The sequence below is a fragment of the Falco naumanni genome, chromosome 6, assembly GCF_017639655.2.
Source record: "Falco naumanni isolate bFalNau1 chromosome 6, bFalNau1.pat, whole genome shotgun sequence".
NCBI classification, from domain to species: domain Eukaryota; kingdom Metazoa; phylum Chordata; class Aves; order Falconiformes; family Falconidae; genus Falco; species Falco naumanni.
The window spans coordinates 17,612,114-17,633,954 of record NC_054059.1 but is presented as its reverse complement, the minus strand read 5'-3'; the positions used below and the strand labels follow the sequence as shown (position 1 = coordinate 17,633,954).

The 21,841-nt window shown below is 39.3% G+C and overlaps 1 protein-coding gene across 9 annotated transcripts in view; it reads right to left on the bottom strand.

The window, feature by feature from the left end:
- The window catches only part of DST (dystonin), a 302,875-nt gene that overhangs the window by 202,961 nt on the left and 78,073 nt on the right, over positions 1-21,841 (bottom strand). For all 9 annotated transcript variants that reach the window (XM_040599286.1, XM_040599277.1, XM_040599279.1 and 6 more), the window contains one exon: positions 5,121-5,182. In XM_040599286.1, the coding sequence (XP_040455220.1) occupies positions 5,121-5,182 (62 nt within the window). The remainder of the gene's footprint in view (positions 1-5,120; positions 5,183-21,841) is intronic.

Below are 21,841 nucleotides of genomic sequence, written 5' to 3'. Positions count from 1 at the left end.
ATGGCTAAAATAAAAAAGATACTGCAGAGTAGCGCTCTCTCTAAGACGATAACCACTAGTGTCAGTAAAGGGACAACCTTCAGCAAGGGAATGACTGTGCTGTATCAGGAGCTGTCTCTCTGCCATTACTGGCACACCTGAACATTTCACAAGGCAATCGACCGAAGTGGCCATTTGCAAACCATGTGCTCCCTGAAGGACGCACAAGAATCAATAACTTCAGGTTTCTGTTCTGAATTATTCATTCAGTCTTTGCACAACAAAAGCTGTTCTCTCTCTCTCTCCCTAATGCGCTATCACTGCAACGCAGTACATGATTTTGAGCATGGAGCTTTAAAACAAGTTTTTAAAGCATTTTGTCCTGCTACTTATAAAGGTTTTCTTGCTCGTAAGACCTTCAGAAGTGACTTTTGGAGCAGCTAATGACTCCACAGGGATGCTGCCCCTTGCTCCCGTCACTAACATGTTTCTACCAAGGTCTGGCCAGCCAAGGGTCCCAAGCCAATTCACGCTGTGGGTGGCACCACGGTGGTGGCAGGGCTCCCTGCCAGCGCAATGGGCAGGACAGCCCTCCCCCTCCAGGGAGCTGCTTAGGCACCCCAGGGTCCCATATTGCTGCTAGAAAGTTAGTAAAGAGACCCTTGACAATGTTTTCTTCCACGGAAAGGAAGAAAATGTTTTCCCTGTGAGGAAAGATACCTGGATGTTTATCATATCTTCCCACCAGATCACAGATCTAACCAGTCTCTGGTTGCTTTGCCTTTAGTCTTATTTTCTGTACATCATAATTTCTGACGAAGAAATTTTTAAGTATTTCAAGAGATCCCATTTAATCTATCAAGACTAAGATCTGGCACTACAGAAATATTTTTAAATTGGTTTGAGAAAGAAACTGACAAAGAAGAATTTATCTGCTTTTACTACTTTTTCATCGTCAAAATTTTTATCTTCCAACTTTTCTCGCATCCTCCCCCTATATTTCACACTTCTCTCATTCTTTCCTTAGGTTTTGGGGTTTGGGATTCAAAGGAGTATCAGGAAGAATTTCTGGGATTTCATGGAAGTTGGATTTCTCTTTCGAGTGGTTTTGGACCATGTGAACGCCACAGTAGAATGAAACCCCTTCTTCCATAAATTTACCTGTTCTTGCTACATCAAGGGTTACTTACTGCTGTAGCAAGTACAAGAATTTAACAACCTATTTTGACAGCAGCAAAGTGAAACACTTGGTGGAAGTAGAAGCAGGTTTAGAGAAGTTAAGAGAAGAGATCTCTCATGCCAGCATGCGAGTTTCTCCCTGGAAGCTCATACCATAGCAGCAGGCAAGTCTGAAGTTCAATATCTCACCTCTCCAGCTCATATGTCAACAAGAAGTAAAAGATAACGTTTAAACTGGAGCCTCACCACCAGACATTAAACAGTAGCCTTAGCAAGTGCAATGCTCTAATCAGTCCTCAGAAAACCTATTATCAATTCAAAAGAGAAACTTCAGCACTCAAAAAAAAGTGACGGTCCACTTGATCTCAAACTGTGGAATTCAAAGATAACTTAAAGAGACTAATTTTGCAAGCAACACACTATGTACCTGTCTCAAAAACTATGTCTCTCAAGATCATTTGCAGGAAATATTTCTACAATGACTACATTGCTAGTTTAGCAAAGTACACAAACACATGCTTAACTAGTCAACTGAACTGACAAGGGACTAATCTTACACACTGAGTTTTATATCCTATGCACTTACATGCTTTGAATCCAATGCAACTAAAAATGGGCAATGGAGGGCAGAAGGGTAAGAATTTCTCAACCATCTTGTTGTTTGTGGTTACTCAGAAAATCCCATAAATACAGAATTTAATTAGAAGAATGACAGTAGGCTTCCATGCCTACATTCCCCCAACGAATGACAGTAACCCATAAAAGCATCGTGCTGCTGACCTAGAAAACACTCTTTTCAATGTACTGCTATAAAGGAATAAAAGTCTGGTACTTTTCCAAGGACTGCAAAAGAACAGGAGATTAATTAAAATAAGCAAGTAAAAGAACTAAAGAAGCAGGGGAAAAGTAAAAAAAGACAAGAAGATAAGAGAAAACCAGAAAAAACAGATAAAACCAAAAAAAAGCAAGGGACAGAGAAAAACAGGGACAGAGAAAGTAAAGAATGTAAGTAGGATGGAAAAAAAAAAAAAAAAAAGAAAAGTGTAATCCATCCCTATGCCCATAGCAAGGTCCTGTCCACATGCATGGTCTGGTGTTTTCCATCATCTCCCATTAATATCCATTATCATCTTCATCTTTTCTGCTTCTTGTTAAACCCTACACAGGGACAGATAAAGCACATGGACCTCCTTTTTCAGTCAGTTGAGCAAAAGCACTTTTAGGATGCAATTAATCTCCCCCTAAGGTAGACAGCTTAGGGGTAGACATCCAGAAGAGCCTGTTGTCTCTGCTACCTGCAAGAAAAGTCTAGGTAACTAGCTCAAATAAAGCTACTGAGATGCCTGAAATAAGCCAATTCCCATCTTTTTCTGTCAGCAACAAGCTATTGGCAGTGAATGCACAAATATGAGTTGGATGTATTTGTATTAAATCCAAGGCAGCTGAAAGCTAGGATTCAAATTCAACTTAATGCATAGACCAGGACAGGTCTAGTGACTCTGCTAGAAATGCATTACTTACGGTGCTACTTCTTCTGCAATCCCTCCATTACATACTATTTTCTAAATATGCCTTTGTGTCTTAAGAGAGAGCATTTGAAGGATTGATTTTGATCTCCATGCAAATCACCATTCTAGAAACAATGCTGTAAGAACAGAAATTTTACAACTCTATCACCAACTACTTACACACCAAGTATTTCCAGAGGATAAAGTTGAGCTGCTACACAAATTCCAAGTTAATGGAAGAGCTACAGTCAAACTATATTTGTGTAAGCTATTGATCCTTAACTTGAACTCTGAAGTGAGCAATCTGAGGTGAAAATCAAGGCCAGCAGTACACACACATAGATATCTATATCTACCTCGACAATCACTCACACTGAGAACTATCTGAAGATGAAGGCCTAAGGCCATTGACCTTGGCTAGCAAGTCAAAAGGATTTAATGTGAACTCTTTACCCTGATTTATTTACAGGTTTAGAGCCTAAATCTTTTTTAAGCTACTCCTGAGAGGTTGACAGTATGGCAATGATGACTATGCATGTTTTAGAAGTGTGTAAAATAATGGCTTATAGAAATATAATTTTCAATACGCTGCTCTTCTGCAAAAACAGGCATCGTTTTTAACATGTATGAAAGGATTGCTCTCCAAAAAGCTTCAGATAGGCTTTTCCACATCTCATAGAAAATTAAAAATGTATCTTTAGAATGCATCTTTAATACATAAAAAGATTAGCAGCCTCAACAAACACAGTAACAATTACCCTCAATTAGAAGAAGAAATGCTTGATGGTTAATTTGGAGATTGCATTTTGTTGCCAGAGTACTGGCAATCTTCCTGTATGCTTTTTTTCTTCAAATCTAATTTGTCTGAAGTACTGGACAGTGGATACATTTCTTATGTTTTATAAATATGAGGTAAAACCCAGAGAGAAAAGGATGCAGGTCTGCAGCCTCTTGTCTTCTCTCATTAGCAAGCAGAAGACTTCTGCAAGGATATGGGGCCACTCAGGTGTTTCAGGATTTCGGAGAGCGGGTGTTCACACAGAAGGGGTCCTCAGAGCAGCTGTTTCTACACGGCACGATTCCTTTGGGTCTAGCAAATCCACAAAGGAAAACCTACTGGTATGAGCAATTTTAAAAGCCATTCAGCAACTCCACACTAACCCTGCCCATGGAAAGGTTGTATGCTGCACTGAGGCTGATGTCGGGACCACTGCTGATGGAAAGGGCCAAAAGACCCCTCCCCTCTAGAAGACAGGTCTTTCGCTAAAGGCAAAAGCGGGACCAACTTCACATCTGGGCTGTGTTAGCTCCCTATGTCATGCCATTTCCAAGAGCTACATAGGTTTCAAATTTTTGAAAGATGTGAAATCAGAATTCTGTATTTCCTAAAGGTCTGAGGAGAGGGGGAGGGGAAAAAAAAGGAAAAAAAAAAAAGAAGAAAAAGGTTTATTTTAAACATCCCTGAAGAAATTCTGGTTTGCTTCACTGTCCAGTATGTCTCAGATACCCATAAAAGCAGCCACAAGCAGCAGAGAGATAATCTAGCTGGCCCCTAAAAAAAACCCCATATTTTTTCTAAAATTAATATAAGCAGATTTTTTTCAACAGTGTCTGAACACTATACTCATTAATTAAATCTCAGCTCTGACAGTTTGCAGATACATTTTTATTTAATATGACTTTTACATTAATTCAACAGGGCCGGGAGGTGGGGGGGGGGGGGGGGGGGGTTATGTGTGTGTGTAATAGATTTCAAAGCAAGTTAAGTAATTATACAATCTGTTTCTCCAGAGAAGTGTCTCGGCTAGACAGTTGGTGCTGAAACAGCAGATTAAATTTAGAACTGAAGGGCCATGCAGTGAAGGTGAACTCACAGCTTTTAGTTCTCTGTTGACTAAAAGCTGTACAAGTTGTTAAAATGATGTGTTCTGTCCCTAAGGCAAAGTTCACCACTATTCAAAAGAAAGATATTGAAATGTGTTTTTCATCCCTAGAAAGCCTCTATTTCTAATCGATGAGCAGCATACTGATACCATGGGATGATCCAGAGATCTCCTTCTCAAGGTCATTTCCCTATCCTCAACACGTTTGGTTTGTTGGGGGTCTTTTTCTGGGTTTTTTGGGGTTGGTTTTTTTTCATTTGCCTTACGTGTGGTACTACAGCCATGACACACTAATGCCAGAAAAAGAGATAAGCTTTGTAGAAAGAAATCATGCCCATTAAACTTTGACTAATTTTAATTTCAAATTCAAGTACTGAAATAGATCACGTTGGGATATCAGACAGCAGCATTTCAACTCCCCTATGACTCTTCAAAGACATGCATAAATCTCACAATTTAAGATCTTTCTTATTATATGTAATACAGCTGAATCCTGAAATAAAACATTTAGTAAAAGACAATCACTGCTGTAGTAATCAGTCATCCAGACATCACAGAAATATCAACTGACCTTCATGAGATGCTGATTTATCCATTTTGTGAAGGTCTTCTTTTGTACTTTGTCCCGCTCATCTGGAGGTAAAAAGGAAAAAGAAAAGGGTTTAACAGCTCTACAAATGATGGAGATTTTTATATTTTTTATGGAGAGCTTTATAAAATTAGCATTCTAATAAAGTTTAAAAACAGAATAGCCTGTAAAAGCTCTGAACTGTCTAGTCAAAATAACGACACACAAATGTTTTTGCAGTACATCACAGCATATCATGAAAAAATTTCTTGAGCAGAAGCACCAGGCAAGTTCCTCCAGGGTGACAGCCCCACTGCTACAACAGCACCACTGCTAACAAAAACATAACTTCCTAGAAGTCAACCATTCCCTAAAACGTACTAAAAAGATCAAGGCCAACTTTTAAAAGCTATAAAAACACTACTTATAGCCTCTAAAATCCAATTAATTATTGAAATATTTAGCAATAGAAAATGTATTACTATATAAAAGCTGGCTTTGTTAATCAAAATGCTTTTTGACTTGAATACCACCTTTGTCCCAACACACAAAACCGAGCTACAGCTTCAGTCAGAGGAAGGACATCTCTCTTAATCCTCTACAAATTAAACAGAGATGTCTGCTAACCCAGATATGGGACCCAGCCACTGCCAGCAGTTTGTTCCCCAGTGTGGCAGCTGCATCAATGATTGCCCACAAAAATGAGAAGAAACAAAAAAACAAAACAAAACAAAAAAAAACAAAAAAAAAAAAAAAAACAAAAAAAAAAAAGCCGTAGATTCAGGGTAAGACAGCATCCCACTTATGGATGGGAAGTATATACATATATCCTACCGAACCATATTAGAGACTTAACTCTTGAGCTGCAGCAGCGGTTCTCTCCACAAACCTACTACATACAGTCACTAGCCAGTACAGCTGCTACAGAGCCCGTGCACAGTCCCAGAGCTCCCGGGAGCAGGAGCTGCCGTGCTTTAGGACCAGGACCATCTGTGCAAGCCTAAAATAGCAAGATCCCTTAAGATGCTGTACAACAAAACTGCAGCTGTTTCATTGACTCAAGCTATTTGTAGCGTGGCTGAGAATGAGCAATGAGCTCAGGTAGCAAAACAAGACGCCTTCTGCAGCTACTGCCATCACTAGAAGACTGAACCAGATCCTCTATTTTACATTGAAAAATACTGTTCTCATATTGGTCAAAGGTAATATAAGTAATTAAATAATAAAATAAAATTCACAGAAGGTTCCTATTCATGGACTTTCAAATCTCTGGTGTGATACTGAGGAGGTCTTTCAAAACAGCACGAGATCATACAAGAGCCCACCTTGGGCCAAACCGAGCACTGTAAGCTGTGCCTCACAGTAGTGGGGAATGAGTATTCATGAACAAATACAAAAACAAGACAAGCAAAAGCCTGTAAAGCCTTGGTACACTCCTCCCTTATGTGACTCAGACTTTCTACATGCTTATACGTATCTTTGCATTTAAGAGTCATATATATTTTTTCTGGGTGGTTTTTTTTCTATTCTTTTTAAACACACCTATAACTCTTGCAGCCACAGTTCACTGTGGCAATGAGTTCTTCAGGTCGTATGAGTAGTATACATACACTACATTTGTACATATTTGTAGAGATTTGGCTCTGTCCAGAATAACTGCTGTTCCCTAAATGCCTTTTCTATGCCACATAAGATCTTCCAAGCTTCTGGCGTATGCTTTTTCTCCACTTTGCAGCTCCACACTCTTATTCGAGTTGAGGACCCAAAGAGGAGTAATAGACAAACTAAAGAGCAAAGCTGCATTGAAGAAAAAATAATTCTGGGAGATTATGAAAACCTTTTGCTAGATACACATGTCCTTACAGCCTTCACCTAGCAAGACAGCATTTCTGACATCAGCTGTTTATCCTAATAAGGTAGAAGCTCTGGTTTGGTAGATGTACAGATGTACAGAACAGAAAATCTCAGAAATAAAAGAAATTCAGAAGTGTTTTGACCTGTAACTGTTCCATTACGGGTAGCTGTTTTAAAAGGAACACAAGTTTTCCCAGCTGGAGAATTTAATATTCCAGCCCACAAGTGTACAATGTGTCTTTTTTCCCAAGGTAACCTCAGCTGGTTTTGACTACCTACCACAAAGTTTACAGTTTGAGAAACGTTACTATGACATCAGCAAAAGAAAAAAAAAGTTTTAAAAAAAGCCACTTCCGTGTATCTTGTTAGAATATGCAGTCACTACTAATTTCAATTCAATTAAAATGTCAATATATGTAAGTGATGCTTACTATCCCTATTCCTTTTATGTATATATTACACAAACACAGAAAAACTCTGTACTTGACATACACAAATGTGTAACAAGGAGGAAAGCTTTCACACTTGTCACGTCATGAAAAACACCAAGATTAAAGAAAAAGGGAAAAAATAAGCCAAAAAACCCCATCCTTACAAAACACCAAAACTGTGATTTTTAATTAAAAAAATCAAATGCTTCCAGAAAAGCAAACGCACACTAGGAGGAAAACAATGCAACAGTATTCAGCGTGCTCGAGTTCAGAGCAGAACATCGCAAAATCAAACCCCCCAAATGAAGCAGAAAACAGGCAGCTGACTATGAAAACCACCAAACTAGAGAAGGAAACCCAGTGCAAGCCTCTTGGGAGAAGCTCCCCCCAGAGCTCTGCTCTCCCCCGAAGGCAGCCCTGCTGCCCTGCCAGTGCCAGGCTGCGTTACTGACCCATGCAGCACATTCCTTCCACCAGCTTTGCGCTCCAGTCCTTTTCATCTTCAGCACACTGCCTCATTCTTCCCTTCAACACTTCAGAGTTTCTTTTCTTTTCAGGAAAGGGAGAGCCGAGGAGTGACCAGGGCTTCTCCTAGCTGACAGAAAATAGCAACTCCCCTTTTTTAAAAAAACAGGAGCAAACAGCCCAGCTGCTGTCACAGCAAGCAAAACCGCAAGCCCTCTAGATTTAACTCACAATAAGTAGTAAATTAAGCATCTACATTGGTTTGTTTTGAACTTTCAGGTGCATTAATACACATTTGAGGACAAAAATTGAGCTTTTCAAACCAGGAAGTCCATTTTTTTCCTCTATCAGCAGTGAGTAGCAAGGAAAGCATGTAACGATTACAATAGCAGCAGCGGTGCCGTTTAAGCCAAGGTAATTAAACAGGTGGGGCCGCAGCTGCAGAAAGAGAACACCATCTTCCTAGATCCATAGACCATCACAGTAAACCCTCAATGGTTAATTGATCAACTTGAGCTTCTCTGCTGCTTTTACCTGTTATTGCAGACATTACCAGACATACAAACTGGAAGTCTTTTATGCTTTATGTGCCTGGAAAGTGCTACAACACAATCTACCTGGTCTTAATAGCCTGACACCACCTACTCTATGAACCTACACCACAGCAGCATCTAAAGAGGCTCCAGATTAGAAAGTTCGGACTTAAAAAACACTTGCCACAATTAAGGTATTTTATTGCATGTTCCTGTTGTTCCTCAATCCCTAGGAGAAATTCAGGGGCCAGATCCTTCTAACACCAATGCCCTCCCCCCCTTCTAAAAATCCCTATCGCTTGTACAGATCACAGTGTTTGCAAATTATAAGTTTCTCTGGAACACAGGTTAGGTTTACTACCAGGATTACACCAAAGGATACACGGTGTTGATGTCTCTTCTCTCCTAGGGAGAACCACAGAACCATTTAGGTTTGAAAAGACCTTTAAGATCATCCTAACACTGCCAAAAGTCCACCACTAAACCATGTCCCCAGGTGCCACGTCTATATGTCTTCTAAACACCTCCAGGGATGGCAACTCAACCACTTCCCTGGGCAGCCTGTTCCAATGCTTGACCATGCCTTCAGTGAAGAAATTCTTCCCAATATCCAATCTAAACCTCCCCTGGCACAGCTTGAGGCCATTTCCTCTTGTCCTATTGCTTGTCATCTGGGAGAAGAGACCAACCCCCACTTTGCTGCGATCACCCTTCAGGCAGCTGTAGAGAGCAATAAAGTCCCCCCTGAGCCTCCTTTCCTCCAGAATAAAAAGCCCCACTTCCCACAGCTGCTCCTCATAAGCCTTGTGCTCCAGACCCTTCACCAGCTCCATTGCCCTTCTCTGGACACACTCCAGCACCTCAACATCTTTCCTGCAGTGAGGGGCCCAAAGCTGAACATGAGATTCAAGGTGCGGCCTCACCAGTGCCAAGTACAGGGGGACGATCACTGCCCCTGTCCTGCTGGCCACACTGTTACTGATACAAGCCAGGGTGCTCTTGGCCCTCTTGGCCACCTGGGCCACTGCTGGCTCCTGTTCATCCGGCTGTTAACCAGCACCCCAGATCCCTTTTCCACCTGGCATCTTCCCAGCTGCTCCTCCCCAAGCCTGTAGCGTTGCGTAGGGTTGCGTGACGCAATGCAGAAGCGGCCGAGTGGTCCTCTCTGCCTGAAGACAACCTGAAATCATCTCTGAGCAACCACACCAGGTACCACTGACTTGATGGAACGAAAGACAAGAAGAGCATAGGAGTACAAAACCCCAATTTTCTAGATGAGCTGCAAATTTCTGAGCATCTTTATTCATTCTAATTGTGAAAACATCAAACTTTGGAGTTCTTCCAGCTAGTGACAGACTTGACCAAAAAAACCAAAACCCTCATTTTCTTAGGCAGCTTTTTGCATTGTTAAGTTACATTTGCTTCTGTGCTGATACTTGTTTGCCTACAAAAATGGCCAGATAGGCAACAGGTTTTTCTACATTTGCCCAGTTATTTACAAAAGCTCTGATAGGTATTATTCCTTACTCATGTATAAATGCACTATTTTTTCTGTGTATATTGTTGCTATTTACAATACTTACTTACATTAAACTCAAAAAGCTGCGTTAAAAGAACATTATTACAGTTGAAAAGTGAAGCACTCAAAAGTACAGTTAAAACAGGAATGAAAACTAGCTATGGAATCTTAATACAACCTTCCTGGGAATATATATTATGATATTTAATTAAATTATCGGGGGGTGGGGTATGACACTACTGTATAGAAGGGATGCTACTCATTTAAGGAACAGTTATTCAATACTGTATTTCATTTTATTGAATGCAGAGCACCAAACGTATTCATCCATTATTTTTCAAGCTCTGAAGACAAAATTCATTTCACGATAGGTTTTTCCTCTGGTATTCCTAATACTTCTTCTGCAAACTAGACCCTGGTATCTTAAACATCACACTCGGAAAGTAGAGCATAATTAACGTACGATCTCTTGGGAAAGCATTTGTTCTGTGACAGTCACCCGGATTCCCAAAGCTATATAAAGAAACTGGGGACAATTCCAATCCTGCAGTCAGTGCTGAAACACCTTATCGAGGAGGCCTTGCTCTCTGCTCCTGCAAACCTGACCTTAAGTTCTTGCAGGCCTTCCGCGTCTGTACCAATTATTCATTCTCGCTTGTTAATTAAGAACCAGGGGATATCTAACAAAACTATCACAATCTGAAACAGTCTCCAGGCAGGTAAAATCTCAGTTCAAACAAGTCTGGTTTGGAAAGTTAAAACTACAGGATTTTCCATAGGGATGGCTTTAATAACCTTACAGACATCTATCATCTTTCATATCATTAGTGGGTGTTCTTAACCATAGCTGGGTTTAAACTACCCCTACCCATAGGCCTTGTATATCAACTCTGAGTATCTGAAACAATGACTCAATGAAAGCTACTTCTCTTATGAAGAACTGGGATTATCCTCAATTCTGTATAGTATCCCAAAATAGATAAAGTTAGAAATTAATAAAATAATACTCTATTATACAGTAAAGTGTATGAGTACAGAGCAATGCCATGAACTGTGTGCTAGGTGTCAAATTTCCATTAAAACATACAGCCTATAAAATTCTACACACTTTGGCAATGACTTCCGATAATAATACAATGTACCCTTCCTGCTATAAAAATATCAAGGCCAAATTAGCATCCATGTTTCTAACAAGATGACAACTATGGTGAGGTCTTGCAGAAATCCTAAAAAAAAATATCTGAAAATAATAATTTAGAGGCCTCACATGGGGATTTCTGTATATTCAACCCCAGTACAGTAGTCAAGATAAACATTGAGTCTGCAAGCATTACAGTTCCAGGACCTGCTTTTGGGGGGTCAGTATTTACTGTAAGAGAAGTAGTACAGCAAAACAGGGAACTCCCAAGTTACTTTCAACAATTTCTAACTTCACAAAAACAAACAAAAAAACCCAACAAACAAAAAAACCCAACAAACAAAAAAACCCAACAAACAAAAAAACCCAACAAACAAAAAAACCCAACAAACAAAAAAACCCAACAAACAAAAAAACCCAACAAACGTAACACCAAGACAAAAACCCCCATACCATACCCAGACCTCTATGAAATACTTAACAAGCCAGAACTAGAATGGCAATATACATTTAGTGTTTGTCATGAAAGATTAGCTTCCTTAGCTGAAAGATCTCTACAAAGTTCTTGCTATCATCAACCCCAAAAGCCCTGGGTAAATATGACAGTTTTCTCAGAGTAAGCTCACCTGACAAACTAGCTTTTTCTTAGGCATCTGCTTCCTCTAACAGAGCATGTTTGCTACAGATACTGCTTTATTTTTTATATTTCAAAAGAACACTTCACGCATTTTAATATATAATGGTGCTGTCCTTACATCAGCTGTTCTTGAAGAGAAGGAAAGATCCGTCAAGCTTAAAAGCAACATTTTACCACCTCTGTCATGGTTTTAATTTGATCAGCTTCCCCTTGGATTTATGAGACAAGAGATCATATAATTTCTTGTTTATGTCCTTGTTGGTCTTCACATATCAGGACAGCTTGGGGAACAGCACTACTAGCAGTTTGCAGAGGCTTGCCTTGGAGACAGCATCACATTACTTCTTTTTTTAGAAGGACTGAATGGAGGCCTTGTCAGCCACATACAAAGTAAGAGGATAACTAGAGACAGATTCGTAAGGTACACAGTTCAGACAACACAGAGGAAGAAAGACAGTAAGGACATGGAGCAAGGGAGAGATATGGTCCACACATGAGAAGGAAGAATTATATATATATATGTAGAGGGGTGGTGGTGGTGTACACACACAGATATATGTTGATAGATAGATACAGTTTATGAGTCTAGATCTTGAAATCTGGATAAGAGAATTCAGTATAGACATAATGATAGTGTTTCACCCCATGGAAGACCTGTCAAAAAAAATAATCAAGAGACAGCAAGACAAACAAGGATGCCTACACAAACTACATATCCTACTATTTAAGAAATGCAAGCAAAAATGAATGCTGTTAGGCATTTGTAAGGCACAAACTCTTGAAATGCACTGCCTAATTAAGGCTCACTTCTTCAAAATGATTAAAAAACCCAAACAACTAAATCCCTCTTTCTTTCATTCAGGTAAAGTTCCTTCATTTCTTACTGCTTATTGCCATCACTTCCTCCATGACAAGCTTCAATTTCAACTGACCTGGCTCACAGATGTGAAGTTTCAACTACCACTGACTTGTTCCACACATACACGAAGGGGCATGAACGATGCCACCACTGCATATATACAAATGCAGCTTTTCAGGCAGAAAGATAAGGCACAAAATGCTTCTTATGTGGCACTCCGATGCAGTGCCACAAGTGGAAGTTAGGTTATGCAAAAAAAAAATCCAGCAGCAACCAGAAAAATCTACGGGAAAGTGCTCACACCCAAAATATTTGTTATTTATGTTTAAACCCTGTAAGAAAAGCTTGTATTACGTGCTGGTGTTCTCATCACTTTGCAGTATTTTCAGCCACAAACCAATGAAGGGTGGAAAAATTACCACTAAATCCTCCTCCTACTTATACCAAGGCATCCACTACCAGCTGCTGTCAGAGAAGAACACTGGTGAAGTGAAACTCTGGGCTACCCCAGCGTGTCTCTCAATCAACCTACCCTTGCAAATAGAAATATTCAACAAATGGCACCATCTGACAGTTATTTTTCCAGAAAATTTATCCCACTTACTTACTGCCTCCTCAGGTGAGGTCTGTGTTGATATGGCAAGGTTCTTTTCCTCTTCTACATATTCTTTATCAGGCAAGCCATTAACTCTTAGACAGCTTCATTTTATATGTCATGTCAGATCATACATGCACATAGTTATGGAAGCAATTCAAATTTACTCCTATCCTGAGCTTTACATTGTTAATCTAAATAGCAATAAAATGTGAACCCCTGGTTCTTCTGGTTGCTCCAATTATTTTGTGAAGAATTATTTTGTGAAGAAGTCTCTCCAGTTTCATTTCCTCTGAAAAACAACCAGGTTTCTTATATCAAAGGTCACATATACGGTTGGTCTGATTACAAAGATAAATCAGAGTAAAAATTTTGCCCATTTATTCTAAAGTCTGATGTCCCTTCATGCTCTACTTTTCTTAAACTGTGGACTACATACATCAAGAGCTGAACATGAACTAGAAATCGTGTGTTTTTCCTGGAACTACAATCAAATAAGACCAAACTCAGATCTCACTGAAGTTAACAGCTAACCTTTACTAAGTAAAGCCCCCATTGGCTTTTATATCATTAGAGTTCAGCCTTCATGACAGCAAAACAATAAATGTTTAGGATCTCTGACATATTTTTCAAAAATAATATTTTTATTTCTCTTTCACAAGATTGTATGGCAAATTACTTGCCAAGTCATTTCTATGGGTATGCATTTAGCTATAAAAAAAGCAATTTTTTTCTGAAAGATGTTCTATAAAGAAATGGGCAATGTAATTCATAGGCAGTATGTGAACTAAATTTAACAACAGACATAAATGCACTAAAGACTGGGAAATGCTCCATTTTATAAAAGTTGCAGGAAAACACATTCTAAAAGTGACAAAGACTGAAAATAAACTGGGAAACTTCCTTTTATTTTGCATTACATTCAGCCATCCCTTACATGGGCTTCCTAATGAAGCTGTCTTGACTGCAACAGCTGCAAACAGAACCCAAAGATATCGCCCTTTCACCTGTGTTTTACTTAATGCATGTTTGTTCACCCAACTCCACTGACCCACTTCAGCAGCTTCCCAGCCTTGTAAATGAAGTAATGAAACAATACTACAGATTAATTCATGGAGAGAAGACTTAAAAGTATTACAGAAGTTTAAATGTTGTGATCTGGAATGATACGTATCTTTGAAACTCTGTAATTCTTCGTAACTAAATACCATGATAATGTTTGACGAATACGTGTTAAGATGGATAGAACAGACCACAAAATCTGAAAATAACTGATTTGATATATTAGCAGTATACTTACAATGAAATAAAAAGGCCTGCAAAATAAACAAGTTTGTAGTCACATGTAAGCCATTCTATTTGCTCTGCAATCGGCCCTTGTAAAAGGCTTCGCAAAATACAGTGCTATCTGAAAGACATGTTGATACCCTGCTGCAAAATGAAATGCAATATTTATACTCAGATCCCCAAACATGTAAATTGATTAGATGGGCTTATCAGGATTCAAATATAGAGTCGACAATAAAATTGTACCATTAGCTGCACAGCACCCTCCAGCTGTACATCCACCAGTTGTTCATGTATTGTTTCTTAAACAAAAGACTCAATTCTATACGCAAACAAGTAAGCACAGTTTCCTGAGACCTATACAAGATGAAGATCTAGCAGAACTCCAGGAATCAATCAGGAGGACAAGACTTCTCTGGAATCCAGGAAGCTCCCCGCATGACTCCTGGCCCCAAGGAAGAGCTCAGGCTCCTGCTGATGAACCCTGGACACTCTTTAAAAAGCTACTTTGGGTAAGTAACTGTTCTAACGCAGCTGTACATGGGAGCACGAATTCACGCTCTAGACCACAGACAGATTTTTCAATTTATTAAGATCTGGGCTGCTGTGACTAAATCTTCCCAGTTTCCAAAGCAGCTGCTTCCCAGGTATATCAGATCATGCACGACAACACAAATTTCAGACATATTTGACTGTAACATCAGCATTCATAATCCAGACTGATACAGACTAATACCAGGAGAGATCTGCTGAAACAAAAAGTAAGAAGGTGTAATAGAATATTGTTCTCTGTTACCACCCTGTGAGACTTTTTGATATTTTTGGAGGTCAGAGTTTAAGCCTAATTGCAGATGAAAGAGCAATCATAAAACTCCCACTTGACTTTGACAGAGCTATAACCACCTCAAAATTAAACATAAAGACCACATGCAGACAAAACCACACAAAAAAAATCTAAACTGTAAGAGTGACCAGCTCGTACCACACCTCAGCCCTACAGATGCAGGCGAACATGAAACCACAACAGGCAGTAAATAAATCCTTTGTGCCCTGAAAATATTAAAAAATTTGCTAATTGCACACCCATCTGGCTCAATAAGAAACTGCACTCATCAAATTCTCACTTGGACCTTTTTCCTGCCACTACTTTCCATCTGTGGTTGAAGTAGGTTGAAGAATTCAACTGGCTCATCCCTGAAATACATGGGGTTAAATCAGCTGCATAAAATTTCTGCAGGTTTGCCTGGCTTTACCATCCTATACAGAAGTTGCTACATAAAACTTCAACTACTGGAACAAGAACTATACTTCTGATATGATTTGCAGGAATGTAAATTAAGGATTCCCACACCTGTATGAAAGGAATACTTAAGAGTGTGTGCACATACGTCAAAACCAAGAAGAACCCCAAGGGATCACTTCGTATTCATAGGATCTCGGTCAGCCAGCCCTTTGCATTATTAGTGTAGTTAACTACCTACCTCACATCTGATCAGAAATTAAACATGAAACAAGCTCAAAAAGCATTTTTCTAGTCTCTTCCTGTCCCCGTGATGAGTGCTCCAAAAAGGTCTGAAACATAAATTAGACAAGGGTCCCAGCCCCTGAAAGTTGACAACTGAAGTGTTAAGCAAGAAATCAACAACAGATACAAATGGACCACAGGAGAAATACAAGGAAATAATGAAATAATAGTGGTTACCTATAAGCCTGTGCCATTTGGGGAGAAAAAAAGTCAATATAGCATTTGACTTATTTAGGCTTTTAAAAAACATCATTAATCAATTCAGATTAACTAACATCATGTAAGAAAACATTCTTGTCCTCTGTGGTGCTATAGATCTCCACGCCTTGTTCTTTTCTGACCAGAAAATCACTCCTGCATAGGTACTGCATTAGCACAAAATCCTTTGAACAAAATTCCCGAAGCTCAGTGGCCTTCTAATGTTACTTCCCTTCGTGCAGCACTCTCCCTCAAGCGCTACAGCAGGACAGATGCTTCACTATTGCAAAGAGCCCAACAAAGCAGAACTCCACAGATGGCAGTGAGCGGCACTAAAAAACTGCCACAAAAATACTTATTTTCCAATTCAATTCTGTTTTCAGTATTATCTAATTTCTGCCTCTTATATGAGAAGACCCATGTGAAAATGTCACATCTAGCTATCAAGACACATAAAACCTGCACGTAGTCAAAAAAAACCAAAACAAAACAAAAAAAAAAACGAACAACGCAGTAGACATTACCCTGTCTGCGAGGTGTATCACAGCTGCAAGTCAAGAAGTGCTATATCACCCATTTTTAGATTAACACCCCAATCAGAATTTAAACAAATTTTTTAAAAAAGAAAAAGTTTGGGCGTGTCTTTGGGGTTTCTTGGGTGGGTTTTGGGGGGTTTCCCTTTTGGTAAGTGATCAAGGAAGTTTTGATACAAATCAGAAATGGGTTTCTACAATGTCAGATTACAGCTTAGCTGTTTTAAAATGTTGATGTGAGTTTTAACAGAAATCCCATACTGGAAAGATGTGCCTAACCAAACAGCAAAAGGTTTATGAGGCTCAATCTAGTGCAAACTCAGGTCACAGCGCTAAGCAGCGCTGCACTAAGAAAATGGTCGTTATTTTCCCCAAGCCCCCAGAAGCCAGTAGAGATCTACACTGACATTGTGTATTTCTGTCCTTTGATTGATGACTCCTGCTCTGCTTTTTACCTTCTTGCATGGAGAAAAGCAGAGGGATACATTCCAAGATATCTATGGAAAGGTCCTGAGATGACCCAAGCAAGCGTTCCCCTTGCAAGCTGTTCAGACAGCCTTTGAAGTCCTGTGCTTGCAGCAACTGTACCAACTCCAGGCTGCCGCAGAGCGTGAAAAACTGGAGGGAGAGCAGGAATGTTTCCATGTGACACACACACAGAGCCTCTAAACAGCATGGTTTACACCACCATTTCCTCAGTACAAGCTAAGACTGAAACTTTAATGCAGCATTAATATCCTCACTAGCAGAGTCATGGGAGAACTTGAAGGGGTATGGGCAGAGATCTGTGATAGCTATATCAGTTGGTTTTGCTCTCCCTCTGATCTTTACATACTCTGATACACTTAAAGGAGATTAATTCGGTTTGCACGTGGCGTCAAGATAACTGGAACAAGAATCAGAATCACTAGGCGTTAAAAAAAAAAAAAAACCACAACCACCTCATCAGCTGATGTTTACACCACAGACATATATGGTGTTGCTCCTCATTCATCTCCACCAGCACACTCATCCGTTGTTCTCCTTTCAGTTTCATGAACAATAGAAGATTCTCCTCCACAACAAAGAAACATGAAAATAACTACTAGGATGTTTTCTGTGTTGTAGGAAGACAAAGGACACACACACTCTGAAACTACTATCAGACTTCCAGAGATTTAATGCCAGCTCACATTAAAAAAAAAAACAGTTTAGTAAAATATTAAATATTAAAATAAAAAAGTATCCCAGCCAATTTCATTTGAAGACTTGGCCCAAAGAACACACTTTATTTTTAAAACAAGCCTACAGTAGTTCAGAAATTTCACTGACCACTTTTCTTGATTACCACACAAAACCCCAAAGTAAATGCTTTCATTGAGTTGAACCATTTCAAGTACTTTTTGTTTCACCAGGAGCATCTACAGTCATAATCCACTTCACAAAGATTTCTCAGCAAAGCATTTTTATCTTTCATGTAAAGAGAAGCCAGTTGACTGAACTGTCATGCTCAGATGTGCAAAATTATGTTTAGTAGAAAAATATGAAAATTAAAGACTGAGATGCAACTGCTTTTCAAATACACTGCTGCTATACAGAATATGGCGGTGCTAATACAGAATATACAGCTGTACAAACATCTGGAAAAGCACTGGAAAGCAACTAGAAACAGCATTGAGGGGGAGGAGGGAGGATCTCCTGGGCAGGCAGGCAGCCCCAATAATCAAGTTATCTTTCCCATCTTATTTTTTCTAGACTTCAGAAAGTCTACAGCATGCAAACTGCAAACTTGCTAAGCATTTATCCAGCTTCTGCATCTCCCCATTTAACACAGACTTATCACAAATATTCATGGTCTGTATCAAAATGTGTATCTGCCTTTCACTTTCACAGAGAGCTGTGAAAATTCTGTATGAACTTTGGCATGATCACAAATTTCCTGCTCTTTATGGAACAAACATCCTACCTATGCTAGTAAACCACGTAATTCCTCTATGTGGCTGTGCTGGTGCTATTAAGTTAAATCTAAGAGCTGTGAACTCAGGATACAGGGAAAGGAAAAACAGTGCTCATTTAGTCACATAAAAATTATCCTGAAATAATTACCACTCTTTCTGAAAGTGAATTTCCACATGTAAACAACCAATTAAAATGACATTTTATTCAATGACCCATTTCCTTCCCATATTCATGGCAGCATGTATTCATTAAGAAAATACGGTATCATTTGAATCATCCACAATAGTGATGCAAAAATGATTAATCAGGTCCTGAGATAGTACTAACGCTTATTGAACAACGGGTCAGTGAGGCTTGGGGATGATGTTAGAGCAGGTATTTTGTTTCTTCATTAAACTTCCTAATCACCTAAATGCCCCTGCCCATCTGACCTAACTGCACCAGCCTGCTGGGATTTCACTCTGTGGTGCAGACACCAGGGCAATGCTAGAGGAGCTGAGACTCCTTTGCTCCACTGATCTCCTGGAGTTTGGGATGTCTAAACCTCCCTCAATACATGCTCTGTCTTCCTTTACCTGTACTCAAAGGTCCATAGACCTCTGGTGACTTCATGTTACTAGCAGTGCCATGCTGCCCCATAGATAAGAGAAGTGCCACCGTGGGTGGAGATTTTAAAGTTTCAAGGAATTGAAAAGGTCGCTTCTGAGAAATGATTGCCATGCACAAAGAGCAGCTCGTAACAACCAAAACAAGAACAACCGGCAAAGGGAGTTTTGAAAATGGGGCTGTCTGAAGAACAGGAAAATTTAAGGAATGAGAAATGATATGGTAGAGAGCACCGTGAGTGGTACTGAAGATAAAGACAAGAAGCTTGTACATTTTATAGTGGAAGAAGAGGATTCCAGCATAGCAATACAGGAAGATGATGATCTTAGTGAAAACATATGTTGAAATGACTGGTTAAGCTTCACATCTGGAGTAGCATAAAGATGGATTCTATGACAGTCGGTACAAGACTCAGACCCCTCTGGAGGGCAGTTTACACTGTACGCACAGGAAGAAAGTCAGGGTGTCACAAGCACCCTGTAGTCCAATGCTACAGAGAAAGAGCCCAAGGGAAGAGCTGCATGTTTCAGCCCTGGTGACCGTTAAGTGCTCTCAACGGCGACAAAAGAAAAAAGAGGAGGTAGTTGGGTGATGGAGAAAAGGGGACCTTGAGGAAGTTTGTGGATCAGCATGACAGGGACTTTAATTTTGGTCGTATCTCACCCAAGGGGGTGGCAAGGCAAATAAAAGATAAAGAGATGGGACAAAACATAGCTGAATCAGCTTCACTACAGCATCAGGTGAAATAACAACAATGGATCAGACTGCCTGGAAATACAAAATGGGAGGTAAGACCACCAAAGGGCCATCACAATCTCAAAAGAGTAAGGAAAAGGAGGATGAGGAGGACTCCCTTCAAGGAAAAGCCACTGAAACAACTAAAGAGAGACCTAAACAGCAAGGGAGGAAGGGGAGTGCAGTTAGTTGCTTCAGAGTAGTCACAGAGATCAAAGGTGAAAAAGGGTTTAAAAAAAAGCAAAGTGAATACAAAGCTCTCAACATGCTAAAACATTCCCTGGCATTAAATAAAAGTCACATGTAAAATCTCAGCTGAATGCTGGATTTTATGTATGTAACATTTACCATATTAAATTCTTTAAACAAAAAGCGAGTGTGTGGGAACACATTGTGCAACTATTCTTATTTTCTTGATTTAAAGATGAAAGGATTGCAAGCTCTAAAAATTATAACCAAACTAGGTGTATCATGAGCATCAACAAATAGAATCCAACGACCACAAGCACGTTGGTGTACTGGAGCTCTAAAGATTTGGATCAAGAACCTACACATACTTTGTCCGTATTATGCCTCTTTCTATATAGTTTTCAGAAATTCCTTCTCTCATCTATATACTTTTTACAGTATAACCACTTTTTGAGCTGCATCATCAACAAGATCCTTCCCACAAGTCTAGAAATAAAACCAGCAGCATCCCCCAGCAACTGAGCAAAAACGTAGTCTGTTACAAAGTCTGTTGAAACAAAACAAGCCAATGCAATATATGCATAAATCTCAGCCCCACCAGTTAGTGGCAAACACATCTTTACCTCAGAGATTTCAAAATTTTCTCCTCTCCAAGTAATTATTTGCAAAGAGGAAGTTATTAAAGTAACCATATTTATGATGTACCTGAAAGAGAAAGGTAGAGAGCTCTGTAACCCGAGGTAACCTACTTAACATAGGAACTATCACTGAAGAAAGATATGAAGTACATTTAAAATGAAGTTTCTGCATAACAACTGCAAAGCTTTACTGGTTTTATGAACGATCCAGAGAATCTTGAACCAAGAGCATAATCAAAAATGATTAGCAAAATGTACATTTGTATACTTAGAGATATCACTTTACATGCGGTCATAATCTTACTGCCTTAAACCATCCCCTTGTGTGTGACCATATGAGTCTGCAAAAAGTACCAGGCTGATACCCTGCATTCTGAAATCTCGTAAGGGAATTCTGAAACTCATTTGAAACACTGTGAAGTAATATACCTAAAACCTTCTTCAAAATTACATTAATATCACTGGTTTTAATCAACCCCCAACTCCAACAGGCATAGTAAAAAATCCAAGATTTTTCCCTCCTAAGACTATTCCTTAATACCCCTGCTGTTGCCAATTTAAAATATTAAAATGATAGGAGCACAATCCATCTGACCTACCTGCCAAAGTCTACAGTATGGATGCATCCAACTAAAGGAATCACAACAGCATTTCTTTGTAAGCAATGGAGAAAAATGAGTTCTTTCAGGGCTGTCTTTTCTCTGCTACTGACAAAAAAGACCCACGCCACTAACTCGTATTAAGGTATCTCCATCTGTTCTCAAGAACCCAACCACAAACCCAAAGAATACTCCAACTACTGAACTGAAAGTTAGTCTGGAAGAAAAACACTTAAATCACTTAAATTTAAAAATTTGGGGGTTTACAATTTACACAACATTTTAAATCCATTTCATATCCTTACTTACTGTTACTGTTAGTCTTAAATTATTAAGTCATTTGAATATTTTCAGTAAAAGGCAAAGTCAAAAATCAAGTTTTGTTCTTAGGCATGTGTGCAGATACTACATTTTTTCCACAGCAAATAAGTTTCAGTTATCTGAA